This window comes from Bufo gargarizans, chromosome 7 (assembly GCF_014858855.1).
Source record: "Bufo gargarizans isolate SCDJY-AF-19 chromosome 7, ASM1485885v1, whole genome shotgun sequence".
NCBI classification, from domain to species: domain Eukaryota; kingdom Metazoa; phylum Chordata; class Amphibia; order Anura; family Bufonidae; genus Bufo; species Bufo gargarizans.
Genome location: NC_058086.1, coordinates 118,000,158 through 118,016,741, shown reverse-complemented (window position 1 = coordinate 118,016,741; position 16,584 = coordinate 118,000,158). Strand labels below are relative to the sequence as shown.

Below are 16,584 nucleotides of genomic sequence, written 5' to 3'. Positions count from 1 at the left end.
GCAGAGGATTCCGGCAGGCAGTTCCGTCGCCAAAACTGCCTGCCAGACGGCAATTCAGACGCAAACTAATGGCATTTCTCAGACGGATTCGGATTAGTCTGACAAATGCATTGACATACTGGATCCGTCTCCGGTGTCACCTGGCAAAACAGATCCAGTATTTATTCATTTTTTGCATTTTTAAAGGTCTGCGGAACACTTAAAGCCGGATCCGGCACTAATACACTTCAATGTAAATTAACGCCGGATCCGGCATTCCGGCAAGTGTTCAGTATTTTTGAACGGAGAGAAAACTGCAGCATGCTGCGGTATTTTCTCCATCCAAAAACATAAGAGGGACTGAACTGATGCATCCTGAACAGAATGCTGTACATTCAGAATGCATTAGAATAAAGCTGATCAGTTATTTTTCCAGCATCGAGCATCTGTGACTGAACTAAAATACTGGAAAACAAAAAACGCTAGTGTGAAAGTGCCCTTAAATAGTTCTAAAAGGTCTAACAGGAAGTCCCTTTGAGCCTCTAGATCAGTGTTTCCGAACCAGTGTGCCTCCAGCTGTTGCAAAACTACAACTCCCAGCTAGCCCGCACAGCCAAAGGCTGTCCTGGCATGCTGGGAGTTGTAGTTTTGCAACAGCTGGAGGCACACTGGTTGGGAAACACTGATCTAGATGACACCTCAATTAAATTCCTCTCCTTTAAGACAGCTTTTCTGGCAGTAATCTCTTCCGCTAGGAGATTAAGTGAAATACAGGCCCCAACTATCAGAGCCCTATTTAACAATTCTAGATGACAGAATAATTCTTAAGCCCGATCAGAGTTTCCTTCCAAAAGTGGTTTCTGACTTCCATACGAATCAGGAGATAATTCTTCCCTCTTTTCGTAATAATCCGAAGAATTTCATTCCTTAGATGTCAGGAGAGCAGTATTAAAGTACTTGGAGGTTTCCAAAAGTTATAGAAGGGTAGACAACCTTTTAGTCCAGTTTGGAGGGGAAAAAAATAAAGGCAAAGCAGCATCCAGGGCCTCCAATTGCTAGATGGATAAAACAAACCATCTGTAATTGTTACCAGATTCAGGGTCTTCAGTGTCCTGTTAAGATTAGGGCTCATTCCACCAGGGCCGTATCCTCATCCTATGCAGAAAAAGCTGGCGCATCCTTGGAGCAGATCTGCAAAGCTGCAACCTGGTCCAATGTACATACCTTCATTAAGCATTATACACTTGACTTGTCAGGATCTTCAGATCTATCCTTTGGTAGAAAGGTCCTTCAAGCCAACCCCCCCCCCCCCCCCCCCTCAACTGGTGATCTGGTAGGTCTCGTATTATATGCAGTCATGGAGGTAAAATGGAAAATCTGAATTAGTCTTACCAGCAATTCCTTTGAGAAATAAGTGAATCATTTTCACAAGCACTATAGAGGTGGGTGGTGGCAATTTAATCTTTCTCTGTTTTCCTGCCCCTACAGAGGTCAGGGGTCAATCTATTATATGCAATCATGAGGGATTCATGGAAAAGGAATTACCAGTAAGACCAATTCCGATTTTTTTATCACTGTTCCCTCCTAGTGGCAGCATCTATACTCACTGTCTTCTTTCTCTCTATCATGTCAGTTGGGAACACAGGTTTTCTCATGGAACCTCCCAAACCAAGATTCAACTGTGCCGTTCATAAGCTACTTCTGTTACCATCCTCCTCACTGTACATACATTATACTGATGAGCAAAAGACCAGAGTAGGGCCACTACATGCTGAAGCGTGTGGCACACTGCCTAGTGCAGAGATCAGCAACCTTCGGCACTCCAGCTGCTGTGAAACTACAACTCCCAGCATGCACAATTACTTGGTTGTTCTTGTAACTCCCATAGAAGAGAAAGAAGGATCTGGGGTAGTTTCAGAACAGCTGTAGTGCCGTTGGTTGCTGACCCCCTGGTCAAGGCACTGTCACATCACCCAATGTAACGCGACTATAGGAGGGACATCAGAGCTTTATGAAATGGGTTTCCATAGGGGATCAGTGCAATCAAAGTGTCGATCAAATTGGTGTAAAACACATTGCAAACTGGACTCTCGTGCAATGGCAAAAAGTGTTCTCTGGCGTGATCAAATACGCTCCACTAAGTGGTGCAGTCTGAAGGGCAAATTTGGATTTGGCCACTTCTGGGAGAACGCAACCTACCGAAGCACACAGCCTTTCTAAATGAACAAGACACCCATTATTTTAGAACACACTCACACAGGTCAGATCGGGTCGGGTCTATATACTTTTGGCCATAAATTATACATTAAGGCTACTTTTACACTCTCGTTTGGTGCAGATCCGTCATGGATCTGCAGACTGATCCATTCACATAATACAAATGTCTGCATATGTTCAGAATGGATCCGTTTGTATTATCTTTAACATAGCCAAGACTGATCCATCTTGACCACCACTGAAAGTCAATGGAGGATGGATCCATTTACTATTGTGCCAGATTGTGTCATAGAAAACGGATCAGTCCCCATTGACTTACACTGGGTGTCAGAACGGATCCGTTTGGCTCAGTTTCGTCAGACTGACACCAAAACGCTGCTAGCAGCATTTTAGTGTCCGCCTCCAAAGTGGAATGGAGACTAAAGAGAGGCAAACTGATGCATTCCGAGTGGATCCTTTTGCTTTCAGAATGCATTAGGGCAAAACGGATCCTTTTTAGACCACTTGTAAGAGCCTATGATGGATCTCACAAACGGAAAGCCAAAACGCCAGTGTGAAAGTAGCTTACACTGTTTGTTAATCAATGTAGACATCAGTGACATTTGGGTTGATGGAAACTGGACTTTACCTATGTAGACGGATGATAAAGGGATTTGACATGTGGGAACTTGATTCATATACTAGAAGATAGAAAATTTCCTAGATACTAGGAGAAATGAGACTATGTCCACAGATTTAAATCAATTTGGTTTTATTTAAAATATTCTTTAGGGGAAGAAAAACTTTTGACTCAGTTATAGAAAAAATAAATTACTTGTCAAGTAAAACTTCTTGGTAAGCAACTAATCCGATCAGCTGACTGAGAAGGCACCAGCGCTCGCAGTAGCACCACAGCCTTCTCACAGCTCTTCCTAGGCAGAATGAAGACATGTTCATGCGTCACGTGGCCTAGGCGCAGCTCAGTTTCAAAGACGTGAATGGGGCTGAGAACGATACCAAGCACAGCTGCAATACAATGTACAGCGCTGTGCGAGCACAGAAAAGGCTGCTGCACTCACAAGAGCACCGATGCCTTCTCAAACAGCTGATCGGCGGGGGTCCAAGGTGTCAGACCCCTACCTATCAGATACTGTAGGTCATCAGTATTAAAATCTTGGAAACCCCTTTTAAGGTAGAAGATTAAAAGGCCGAGCTCTGACTTATAGGACAGTCATCTTACATCTGATGGCACTAGAGGCTCTTTTTTCAATTTGGAGGGAGAGCAAATATGCATAGTAGCAAAATCATCAAGCAATACTACGTTTTTACTGCAGGTGGCAGCACATAGTTTCACTTGGCAATAGCAGACAATTTTCGGGCAACAGATTTGTAGCATTCTGAGAACACCTTAGACATAGGCTAACTGCCCACGATTACTGACCTCCATAGATAATCAGTACAGTAAAGTTCGAATAACCACTTACCCTCTTTCCCTTTGAATCTTTCTTGATCGTATCTATTGTAGATCTGTGGAGCCGGCTGCTTGTTTCTCAGTGTTGGGTCCTGAAAAACACAAAGTTTTGTTTTATTTTGTGTTCAGCGGCAAAAATGGTTACGTGTGCATCTAAGCTGCAGAGACTAAGGCTACTTTCACAATTGTATTTTCGCCTGAATTGGCAGGGAATAGCAAGAACACTTGTCTTTGATAATACAACTGGCTACATCCATTACGAACAGATCTGGTGTTATTATCTTTAAAATAGCAATGACTGCTCCGACATGAAAACCATTGTAAGTCAATGGGCCCTGGATCAGTTTTGTTTCATGTCTGAGAAAACTGATCCGGCACCATTGACTTACATTGTGTGTCATGTCAGACCAGTTTTGCAAAAACCGCTGCTTGCGGAGGTTTTCTGTCCAGAATGGGAATGCAACCAAATGGAACTGATGCATCCTGGCGCATTCCATTCCCTTTAGTTGACAATCAATGGGGACAAAACGGAAGTATTTTTCTCCGGTATTGAGATCCTTGTGAAAGTAGCCTAAAGGCTTTATTGTCAGGAAATGACATTGACAATCCTTCACAGCACTATGTCAAGCATACTGTACATTGTATTTAGCAATTATGGCAAGAGAGAAAAGGGAGAGGCGCTCATAGGGTAGTAAGCGATGATACGCAGATGAACGTGATGGATTGAATGTGCTCACCTTTGAGTGTTGGACAGGTGTAAGCGCACAACAGGTTTAGACACACAATAGGTCGGGAGGGTGAGGGATGTCCGTGCTGCCGGTACCCGTTCAGTCCCTTTGGATGGAGTTGCCAAAAACTCCTTGGGATTGTTAAGGGCGAGAAGAGTGATTTGTGTCTGAACACACACGATAAGGTACCTCTTTGGCGCACAGGGACGACCACAGTTTCAAGGTTTTTTGGTATAAATATTTATTGTTCAGTTGACAACGCGTTTCGGAGTTTATAACTCCTTTATCAAGTCTTAGGGGCGCCAACAGCAAGGGGCAACAGGCAGAAGGTGACCGGGTGGCTGGGGACTCCTTCTGTAGTATGCTGATGCTGCATCTGGCGTCGCCAGATGCAGCATCAGCATACTACAGAAGGAGTCCTCAGCCACCCGGTCACCTTCTGCCTGTTGCCCCTTGCTGTTGGCGCTCCTAAGACTTGATAAAGTTTGTAACTCATCATGTTTATGATTAGTGCAATTGTCTGTGTTATGTATGTGCACCCCTCATCATATGTACAGCGCTATGGAATGAATGGCGCTTTAATAATAAAGAACAATAATTAATAACAATAATTATAATAATAACAATAAGAGTTATAAACTCCGAAACGCGTTGTCAACTAAACAATAAATATTATTTATACCAAAAAACCTTGAAACTGTGGTCGTCCCTGTGCGCCAAAGAGGTACCCTATCGTGTGTGTTCAGACACAAATCACTCTTCTGTACATTGTATTTAGAAGCAGAAAGGTGGCACAAGACTACATGTTTGTGAATTCTCTGCACTAGATACAGTATTCCACTTCAATGTCCGGCAGAGAACAGCCTGACGGAATTCTCCGGATCCGGCACTACGGAATGCTCGCCCCATAGAGTATAACTGGGTTCGGGCCGAGGATCGGCCGGACACATACCGCTGCAAGCTGAAGTTTGTGTCCAGACAATTCCCAGCATTGTCTGCCTGAACAGCCCGACAGAATTCACACTGGATGTGTGAAACTAACCTTAGCAAATAATACTACACTTTAACATGGTCCATGAGATCAGCATGTGCCATTGGATTGCCATGGAAGAAGGGGACCCAAAAAACGCCCATGCATACAGTGCTACACCGTGTATAGCAGCTGTGCTTGGTACTGCAGCTCAATCCCATTCATATGAATGGTACTGAGCTGCAGAAAGCCCATGTGCTCAATGGATATGATGTTATATGCCAAATAAGGGACGTGGTACAGGTCTGTGCACCATAGCCTTTCCAATAGATAATCAGCAGGGGTGCCACCGTTATGCCCCTCATAGCAACACCAAGGGTCTATTCAGCCCACACCGGTAATCATTGAGCCATTTGCCCAAGAGCTAACTACAGGCCAAGTTTTGCAGCAATCCAATTCCATCTAGGTGAGCTTTGCCAACGCAATTAATAACCTACCGTTGGTGCAGTAGTTTGCACTGGTCTTTGCTCGGGTGCACGACCCTCTTCCCTTGCTTTCACATTCTGAAGTATTGCAAATATGTTTTTGGCAAAATTCTACAAGGATAAAGAGACATAGTTAAAAAAAAAAAGTACAGTGATTTAAACAAAAAAAAAAAAAGATAAATATAAACTTTAATGGGGCAGACCTGTTATTTACAAGCGATAACCCCTAGACCAAGGGTAGGCAACCTCCGGCTCGCCAGCTGTTGTGAAACTAAAACTCCCAATATGCATACTTGCTCTGCTCTTCTAAGAACTCTCATAGAAATGAATGGAGCATGCTGGGAATTGTAGTTTCACAACAGCTGAAGAGCCGCAGGTTGCTGATCCCTGCCCTAGACAAACCCTTTAATAGGAGAGCTGCAGTAACCAGCTCCATTCACTGCCCAACGAACAGGGTCCTGTAGTTCTAGCAATGAACTACTGGGTGCAGCGTATAGGAGCCCCACCAATCAGATCCCGATGGCCTATCCAGAGGCTAGGTAATCACTTGTAATTAAAGGGAACTTGTCAACATGAACATGCAGAGCACCGAATCTTTTCCTACAGAACTATACATCAATGTGTTCAGCCTGCAGATTTGACTGTATTTTCACAGTTACATGTTCGCTTTAACCCTTACACTGCATAAAATGTGTATAAAAATAAAGGGCCAGATATATCATTAGGCAAAGTCACTTTTGTGGAGTGGAAAAGTCGCAAAAAAGTCCCAAAGGCTAAAACTGCGCACAAATTTGCGACTTTTTTCTGCTCTGCACTATGCTCGCCAGTTTTCTGAAAGTGGGCGTGTTTTCGTATGTAAATGAATCTCTAAACAGATTTACTATTGGGACTTTTTTAAAAAGTCGCAACTTCACTCCAGTGAGGACCATGCTTATCTTATGAGACTTTTTAATAGAACATGCGACTTTTTCATAAAGATGTGCGACTTTTGTAAAGCTGCTTACTGACGGATAAACTGCTACCGTCAAACCACATTTATTACAGTCTTAAAGGGGCGATCATAAATCTGACTTGGCTAAAACGGACTTTAGCCATATGTGAAAGTGGAGTGAGCTGTCAGAGTCGTGATAAATCTGGCCCAAAGTATGCTAGACTAAGAAAAAAAAAAAAAAAATAGATTTTTGCATAACTTACCAGTAAAATCTCTTTCTCGCTCTTCCTTGGGGGACACAGGAAACCTTGGGTATAGCTCAACTCCCTAGGAGGCATGACACTAAGTGAAAACTGTTAAGCCCCTCCTCCAGCAGCTATACCCTCAGCCTGGAGAAAGAGACTACCAGTTGCGTGTCCAAGTAGTGATAGAAAGGCAATGACCAACCATGTAAAACAAACAAGTCAACTACCCGACAGGGGCAACTAAACCCCAATAGTAAACCAGAACAATGGGTGGGTGCTGTGTACCCCAAGAAAGAGCGAGAAAGATTTTACTGTCAAGTTATACAAAAATCTCATTTTTTTACCCAATTCCTTGGGGGACACAGGAAACCTTGGGACGTTCAAGAGCAGTCCAAGTGGGGAGGGACTACAGTCCAAGACGAAAACCACTGGAGGTAGCAAGAAACCGCCGCCTGCAAGACCAGGCTGCCCAAAGCAGCATCCGGCGATGCATAGGTGTTCACTCTGTAGAACTTGGTGAAGGTGTGCAAGGAAGACCAGGTGGCCGCCTTACACAGTTGTTCAGCCGAAGCCCGATGCCACTGAGCCCAAGAGGCACCGACCGCTCTGGTAGAATGAGCGGTAACAAAAGGCGTCTCCTTGCCCTTGGCACGGTAAGCCTCGGCAATAGCCATCTTGATGAAGCGGGCAATAGACACCCTGGACGCCGCCAACCCCTTGCGCGGACCTTCAGGAAAGCCAGCGAGGCTAATCCGGGGCTATCAGAACCATAGGCATGCACGTGATTTTCCGGAGAACCCGTGGCAGAAGAGGGAGGGGCGGAAACACGTACAGGAGGGAAAATTCCGTCCACGGAAGAACGAGAGCGTCAGCGTCGTACGCCCTCGGGTCCTTGGACCTGGACAGGAAGGTGGGGAGTTTGTGGTTGAACCTGAAGGCCATGAGATCCACATCCAGACGACCCCAACGGAGGCAAATGGACTCGACCACGACGGGATGCAGAGACCACTCGCCCGGGTTAATCGTCCGATGGAGACGAAGTGCCCTGGACGGACCGGGGAGGAAACCAGGGTTGAGTCCGAAAAAAGGCTTTTTATGCCTATCCTGGGAAGAATTAGATGACGGACCGATGACACCCTCTGTCCAATCCAGCAGGGTCGCCCCTTTAGCTACTGGCACCGCAGTGGCAGGAAGCTGGAGAGGGACTTGGCGTGTGGGCGACCCTTGCGCTGGCGGGATGCAGGGGAGCTGGGCTGCCCTGGTCCTCCTAGTCTTCTGTGGGGGAGGCAGCAGTGCAGATGGCCGGCACTGGCACAGCTTGACCTCGGGAGAAACAGAGGTCTAGGCGTCTCTGTTGTCCGTGTGAAAAGTAGAAAAAGTGTCTTGTCTCCTTGGACACTAAGCAAAAACTGGTAGTCTCTCTCTCTCTCTCGGCTGAGGGTATAGCTGCTGGAGGAGGGGCTTAACAGTTTTTACTTAGTGTCATGCCTCCTAGGGAGTTGAGCTATACCCAAGGTTTCCCGTGTCCCCCAAGGAATTGGGCGAGAAATATACAATACATGTAGTCTGAGTTAATGGATGCCAGCTTCCCTGGTAGAGGGGTTCAGTGGTTTACAAGTGGGATCGCTCATCTCTGGGCCTGCTACTTCCTTGGTGCACTATAAGTTTGATGTTAGAAAACTCATCTTCGGTCACTTTCATACAGATGTTCTTAGGTCAGGATTTCACATCAATAACTACAAGCCAAATCCAGGAGAGGCACAACAATCCCCATTATACCTTTGCCGTTTCTATTTTACTTCTGCTCCTGGATTACAAATACTGATGCAGAACACCGGCTAAAATACATGCGAATGAGGACTTATATAGTCCAAAAATAATTTATATTAAAGCTAGAACGAAAACTAGTCCTGTGGACCTGTACAGTAGCCTAAGCTGATTTCACAGGAGAGGCAAAGACTAACAATACAGAAAGGTTTATATAGCCAAGAAAGAAACGGACAAGAGCAAAGCCGAACGCGCACCTTCCCTGTACTCTGCAGTATAGTCGTTCTCGTTCTCCACACTCTTTCCCTACTGACAATATCCCTGGTAACATCCACTTCTGCATCCACAAAACTTCTCTGTTTTAAGGCTGTTATATCATCATCCAAATCGGTTTTGATTGTAGTTTTTCTTTTGGCCATAATTTTGGCTTTGATAGCAGCAATTTTTTCAACTGACATGGCTTCTGAGAGGGATCTGAAAATAATGACCGGAAAAAGAAGAGACATAAAACTTGCTATATTACACATTCTTTGAAAGCACAGACTATACCTAAATACCTGTATACAGACAGTTGGTACAGCACTGCACCCAGAGTCATCCTACCAGCCTCATCTGCACTACTGAGTGCACGGTCATATAAGTAACAACTCATACTCAGCTGTTTAACCCTTACAGAATAATTTCTTGGGTTTGCGTCAATGAAGTCAGTGGCCTCTTTTAGGAGAGGTATTAAATGCTGTCAACTACACACTATGGGGTAGATTTATCAAGACTGGCGTTCCCATACTCCAGTCTTCATCCACCTGTGCTGGATTAAGATGTGTAATTTATTAGAGGCAGTTTCTTGCGCAAGTTACACAAATCCGACAGGCAATGATGGGCTTCACCCCTCCCCCTTTTCTCATCACTTTAGAAAAGTGGCAAGAAGCTGAAGAAGTCGCAGATTATGAGATTAAAATTAATTTGTAACTTATTTAAACCACAATCGTGGCAAAGAGACAACAATAAATGACCCTCTAAATGTACAGTTTTGGGACAATATGAAATTAAAGAAAAGTTAATGTAGTTGAATAGAGTATAGGTCTATAAACAGACTACCCCTTATGGCACATGCTACACCCAGGCTGCTCAATATACTGAGCAATTTAACAAACTTTTTTCCACTAAAACTGAACAAGACAATGCCAAAAAGGTAAATCATGTGAAAAACACCACTTACCGAATTTGCTCGGTCTGCACAATGCCTTCTTTATGGCCTTCCAGCCTAGCAGCCAGTCTCTCCTTGTCAAGACGTACGCGTTCTTCATCCTAGGAAGAGAGAAAATTACCTATAAAACCTAACTATGTTATGTCCTTGGTACGGCCAGCTGCAATGAGAAGGTAAAAAGAAAAGAATGCTACATTTCCACCACATGTGATTTGGAGAACTGATCTGACTTTAAAAGTTACGACTAAATTAAAAATCTAGTTTATAAAACTTTAAAGGGGTTATCCAACCCCAAAAATACCCCCCCCCCCCCTTCCCCACAGATTTTACCTACCCTGCTGCCCGGCACCCATGTTGCTTCTGTTGCCCACACAGCCACCTCTATATCTCGGCGGGTGAGGCTAGGGAGACTTGTTCCCGTCGCGGCCTATTGGCTGCGCCCCGTCGCTGGATGTTTAGAACCATGCCATGGGGAGATGCAGAAATGACACGGGTGCCAGGGAGCAAGGCAAGTATAATCTGAGGGGCACGGGCATTTGGTGGGGCATTTTTGGGGTTGGATAACCCCTTCAAAAGGTAATGTGCCATAAAAAAATGACCTAGTCTGTAAAGAGGTTGCACAAGTTTGGAGGGGGTGGGGTCGCTAACCTCACTCTTGGCCAGACCTGTGAAAAGAAGCTTACTTTCCCGATTCCTGCCTCCCAGGTCAGGGATGCTCTGCTTCACCCCATCGTTGTTAACATCTGGTCTGATGCCACCTGCAGCCTATCACTGGCTGCAGCTCTGACCCGCTCCCCTACAGTATTACAATGTAATGGCTTCGATGAGGCGAAGTTATTACTTTGCAAAGTCTCGTGAGACTTCGAGTAATAACTTCATAAATTTATTTCTACTGTAAAAAAATAAAAAATTCCTGAACTCAGGTTCAGTTCCAAGTGGTACCTTGGAAGTAATAACTTCGCCTCATCATACCCAATACATCCTAATACAGTATTAAAAAAGTTTTATGCGAATCGACTTCGGATGTTTTATCCAAAGTCGATTCGCTCATCCCTAATCACAACCTATACTCAAAAAATAAAATAAATAACTAACTATAACTGTTTCGCACTGGTCGTTAGTCGAGCACCAGTGCTCAAGTAGAACACTTCCCGATGCTCGGGTGCTCTACAGAGTAGAAGCACCCAGGCACAATGGAAGTCAATGGGAGAACCTAAGCATTAAACCAGGCACCTCTTGCTCTGAAGAGGGGAGGGTGTCTGGACTCTAGTTCGGCTTAGGCCTCTTTCACACTTGCGTTGTCCGGATCCGTCGTGTACTCCACTTGCCAGAATTACACGCCGGATCCGGAAAAACGCAAGTGTACTGAAAGCATTTGAAGACAGATCCGTCTTTAAAATGCTTTCAGTGTTACTATGGCAGCCAGGACACTATTAACCCTTTCAGGACCAAGCCATTTTTTACCTTAAGGACCAGGCTATTTTTTGCAAATCTGACCAGTGTCAGTTTATGTGTGAATAACTTTAAAACACTTTTACTTATCCAGGCCGTTCTGAGATTGTTTTTTCGTCCCATATTGTACTTCATGACACTGGTAAAATTAAGTCAAAAAAAAATTTTTTTTTGCACAAAAAAATACCAAATTTACCCAAAATTTTGAAAAATTAGCAAATTTCAAAGTTTCAGTTTCTCTACTTCTGTAATACATAGTAATACCCCTAAAAATTGTGATGACTTTACATTCCCCATATGTCTACTTCATGTTTGGATCATTTTGGGAATTACATTTTATTTTTTGGGGACGTTACAAGGCTTAGAAGTTTAGAAGCATTTTTCGGAAAATTTCCAAAACCCAATTTTTAGGGACCACTACAGCTCTGAAGTCACTTTGTGAGGCTTACATAATTGAAACCACCCAAAAATGACCCCATTCTATAAACTACACCCCTCAAGGTATTCAAAACTGATTTTACAAACTTGGTTAACCCTTTAGGTGTTGCACAAGAGTTATTGGCAAATAGAGATAAAATTTGAGAATTTCATTTTTTTGCCTAATTTTCCATTTTAACCCATTTTTTCCACTAACAAAGCAAGGGTTAACAGCCAAACAAGACTGTATCTTTATTGCCCTGACTCTGCCGTTTACAGAAACACCCCATATGTGGCCGTAAACTACTGTACGGCCACACAGCGGGGCGTAGAGTGAAAGGTGCGCCGTATGGTTTTTGGAAGCCAGATTTTGCTGGACAGTTTTTTTGACACCATGTCCCATTTGAAGCCCCCTGATGCACCCCTAGAGTAGAAACTACATAAAAGTGACCCTATCTAAGAAACTACACCCCTCAAGGTATTCAAAACTGATTTTACAAACGTTGTTAACCCTTTAGGTGTTCCACAAGAGTTATTGGCAAATAGAGATGAAATTTCAGAATTTCAATTTTTGGGCAAATTTTCCATTTTACTTTTTTTTTTCCAGTTACAAAGCAAAGTTTAACAGCCAAACAAAACTCATTATTTATGGCCCTGATTCTGTAGTTTACAGAAACACCCCATATGTGGTCGCAAACCGCTGTATGGGCACACGGCAGGGCGCAGAAGGAAAGGGATGCCATATGGTTTTTGGAAGGCAGATTTTGCTAGACAGTTTTTTTGGGCACTATGTCCCATTTGAAGCCCCCCTGATGCACCCCTAGGTTAGAAACTCCAAAAGAGTGACCCCATTTTGGAAACTATGGGATAAGGTGGCAGTTTTGTTGGTACTATTTTAGGGTATATATGATTTTTGGTTGCTCTATATGACACTTTTTGTGAGGCAAAGTAACAAAAAATAGAAATTCTGAAATTTCATCTCCATTTGCCACTAACTCTTGTGGAACACTTAAAGGGTTAACACAGTTTGTAAAATCAGTTTTGAATATCTTGAGGGGTGTAGTTTCCAAAATGGGGTCACTTTTTGGAGTTTCTACTCTAGGGGTGCATCAGGGGGCTTCAAATGGGACATGGTGTCAAAAATTCCAGTCCAGCAAAAACTGCCTTCCAAAAACCATATGGCATTCCTTTCCTTCTGTGCCCTGCCGTGTGGCCATACAGCAGTTTACGACCACATATGGGGCATTTATATAAACTACAGAATCAGGCCAATAAATATTGAGTTTTATTTGGCTGTTAACCCTTGCTTTGTTACGGGAAAAAATTGATTAAAATGGAAAATTTCCCAAAAAATAGGTGTTTTGGCACTGTTTTTATTTTTTATTATTTGCAACGTTCATCTGACAGGTACGATTATGTGCTATTGTTATAGAGCAAGTTCCTACGGACGTGGCAATACCTAATATGTCTACCTTTTTTAATTTATCTAGGTTTTACACAATAAAATCATTTTTGAAACAAAAAGAAATCATGTTTTAGTGTCTCCATAGTCTGAGAGCCATAGTTTTTTCAGTTTTTAGTCGATTGTCTCAGGTTGGGTATCATTTTTGCGGGATGAGATGACGGTTAGATTGGTACTATTTTGGGGTGCATATGACTTTTTGATCGCTTGCTATTACACTTTTTGTGATGTAACGTAACAAAAAAATGGCTTTTTTGACACCGTTTTTATTTAATTTTTTTTACAGTGTTCACCTGAGGGGTTAGGTCATGTGGTATTTTTATAGAGCAGGTTCTTACGGACGTGGCAATACCTAATATGTCTACCTTTTTTTAATTTATCTAGGTTTTACACAATAATATCATTTTTGAAACAAAAAAAAAATCATGTTTTAGTGTCTCCATAGTCTGAGAGCCATAGTTTTTTCAGTTTTTAGGCGATTGTCTCATGTAGGGGCTCATTTTTTGCGGGATGAGGTGACGGTTGGATTGGCACTATTTTGGCGTACATGTGACTTTTTTGATCACTTTTATTATCTTTTTTGGGAAGTAAGGTGGGCAAAATTTCTATTTCCTCATAGTTTATATTTTTTTATTTTTATGGCGTTCACCGTGCGGGGAAATTAACATGATTGTTTTATAGATCAGGTCGTTACGGACGCGGCGATACCTAATATGTGTAGCGTTTTTTATTTATTTTATTTTTATTCAGTGATGTTTTTTTTTTATCTTTTACTTTTTTCACTTTTTTTAACATTTTTTTTGACCCAGACCCACTTGGTTCTTGAAGATCCAGTGGGTCTGATGTCTGTATAATACAGTACAGTACAATATACTATACAGTACTGCACTGTATTTTACTTACAGTTTGCCTGAACAGACCTATGCTTTCAGCATAGATCTGTTCAGTACCATGGACAGCAGGATGCCTGAGAAGGCATCCTGTTGCCATGGGAACCTTCCCCGTCTGTCACGGCGCAGACGGGGAAGGGTGAGGACGGGGCTGGCGGGGGGCTCTCTGGGGGCTCTCTCCCTCTCCCATCGGGGGCTGCAAAGGCACAGCAGCCCCCCGATCGGAGAGGGAGGGAGCTCTCTCTTACTGTTAACCTTTTCCGACCGCTGTATGGAAAGGGTTAAACGGCTGACATCGCATCAACGATGTCAGCCGTTTATACCAGGGTGCCAGCAATGTGCTGGCACCCTGGTATACCCACTGTACACCAACGATTATTGAAGGGGAGGCGGGCGGGGGATCGCGATCCCGCCTGCCGCACCGCCCGCCTCCCGCACGGCCCGCACCGCCCGCAACCCTCCCCCTGCACCACCCGCCCACATAATACTATTCAGGGGTGCAGGGGGGTGGTAAAAAAACTTGACTTTGGTAATTTTAAAGTTTCTGATCCCTGCGGTCAGGGACCGCAGGGATCAGAAACGGCATAAAGCGCTAAAAACCGCAGGTCTGAATTGACCTGCGGTTTGAAGCAATCGCCGATAGGGGGGGGTCACAGGACCCCCCTCGGCATTGACACTGGGTGCCTGGCTGTGTGTAACAGCCGGCACTCAGCGCTGTCACCATGTCTGCAGACATGGTGACAGTTTAATGCCATGACGAATATACTCGTCATGGAGCACTAACTAGCAGTGTTTTATGACGAGTATACACGTCATAGGTCGGGAAGGGGTTAAAGTCCTGGTTGCCACAGTAGGAGCGGGGAGCAGTATACTTACAGTCCGTGCGGCTCCCGGGGCGCTCCAGAATGACGTCAGAGCGCCCCATGCGCATGGATGACGTGCCATGCGCTTGGGGCGCCCTGACGTCACTCTGGAGCGCCCCAGGAGCCGCACGGATGGTAAGTATGCTGCTCCCCCGCTCCCCACTACACTTTACCATGGCTGCCAGGGCTTTAGCATCCCGGCAGCCATGGTAACCATTCAGAAAAAGCTAAACGTCAGATCCGGCAATGCGCCGAAACCACGATTAGCTTAAAGCCGGATCCGGATCAATGCCTTTCAATGGGCATTAATTCCGGATCCAGCCTTGCGGCAAGTCTTCAGGATTTTTGGCCGGAGCAAAAAGCGCAGCATGCTGCGGTATTTTCTCCGGCCAAAAAACGTTCCAGTCCGGAACTGAAGACATCCTGAACAGATTTCTATCCATTCAGAATGCATTAGGATAAAACTGATCAGGATCCTTCCGGCATAGAGCCCCGACGACGGAACTCTATGCCGGAAGAAAAGAACGCAGGTGTGAAAGAGCCCTAAGGAGTCCCTGCTCTGACTCCATATATAGCTATGTCCACATATGGAGCCAGTGCTTCGGGACACCCAGTGTATTCAAATATAAATTTAGCCTCTATTTCTGAAAAGTTTCTGGTGGGATTCGAACTCAACCTTCTACATTACAGCCAAGACCTGTGAAAAGACCACTACACTATAGAGCTGCATGGCCAGTTACAAAAAAAATAAAATAAAAATACTAATTCCTATACAGCAGAAGTCTAATATTTTAGTTCATTAACTGGCCATGCAGATCTATAGTGTAGTGGTTAACATTCTGGGCTGTAATGTAGAAGGCAGCGAGTTCGAATCCCGCCAGAAACTTATCAGAAGTAGAGGCCACATTAGATTTAAAATACACCGACTTGAGCATCGCGCTCAAGCACACGCGATATTCAGCCGAACACCGCGATGTGCCGAGCATAGCGATGCTAGAGTCGAACTGGTGTTCGGCCGAGCATGCTCACCCAACACTAGTCATTAGGCCTCACAATAGGAGACATCACAGCTTATCAGCATGTCCAGGAAACCTGTCCATAGAAGTCAATGAGGTCAGCTCCTGTCCATTGTGTCTATGGCCCATGTGGCAGTTCTCAAAGAACACACAGGCATTTATCATACCTTCACTCCAGAATTCTGCCTCAAATTCACTAAATGGAAAGGAATGCCATACGGTTTTTGGAAGGCAGATTTTGCTGGACTGTTTTTTTGACACCATGTCCCATTTGAAGCCCCCTTGATGTACCCCTAGTGTAGAAACGCCCAAAAAAAAAAAAAATGGCCCCATTTTAGAAACTACGGGATAGGGTGGCAGTGTTGGTACTAGTTTAGGCTACATATGATTTTTGGTTGCTCTATATTACACTTTTTGTGAGGCAAGATGACAAGAAATAGCTGTTTTTGCAGTTTTTATTTTTTGTTATTTACAACATTCATCTGACAGGTTAGATCATGTGATA

At 44.1% G+C, this 16,584-nt stretch overlaps 1 protein-coding gene across 1 annotated transcript in view; it reads right to left on the bottom strand.

The window, feature by feature from the left end:
• The window catches only part of CDC73 (cell division cycle 73), a 118,966-nt gene that overhangs the window by 82,092 nt on the left and 20,290 nt on the right, over positions 1–16,584 (bottom strand). Inside the window, exons 6-9 of the mRNA XM_044300997.1 lie at positions 9,992–10,080; positions 9,030–9,246; positions 5,842–5,940; positions 3,660–3,738 (exon numbers count right to left, since the gene is read on the bottom strand). Of these exons, the coding sequence (XP_044156932.1) occupies positions 3,660–3,738; positions 5,842–5,940; positions 9,030–9,246; positions 9,992–10,080 (484 nt within the window). The remainder of the gene's footprint in view (positions 1–3,659; positions 3,739–5,841; positions 5,941–9,029; positions 9,247–9,991; positions 10,081–16,584) is intronic.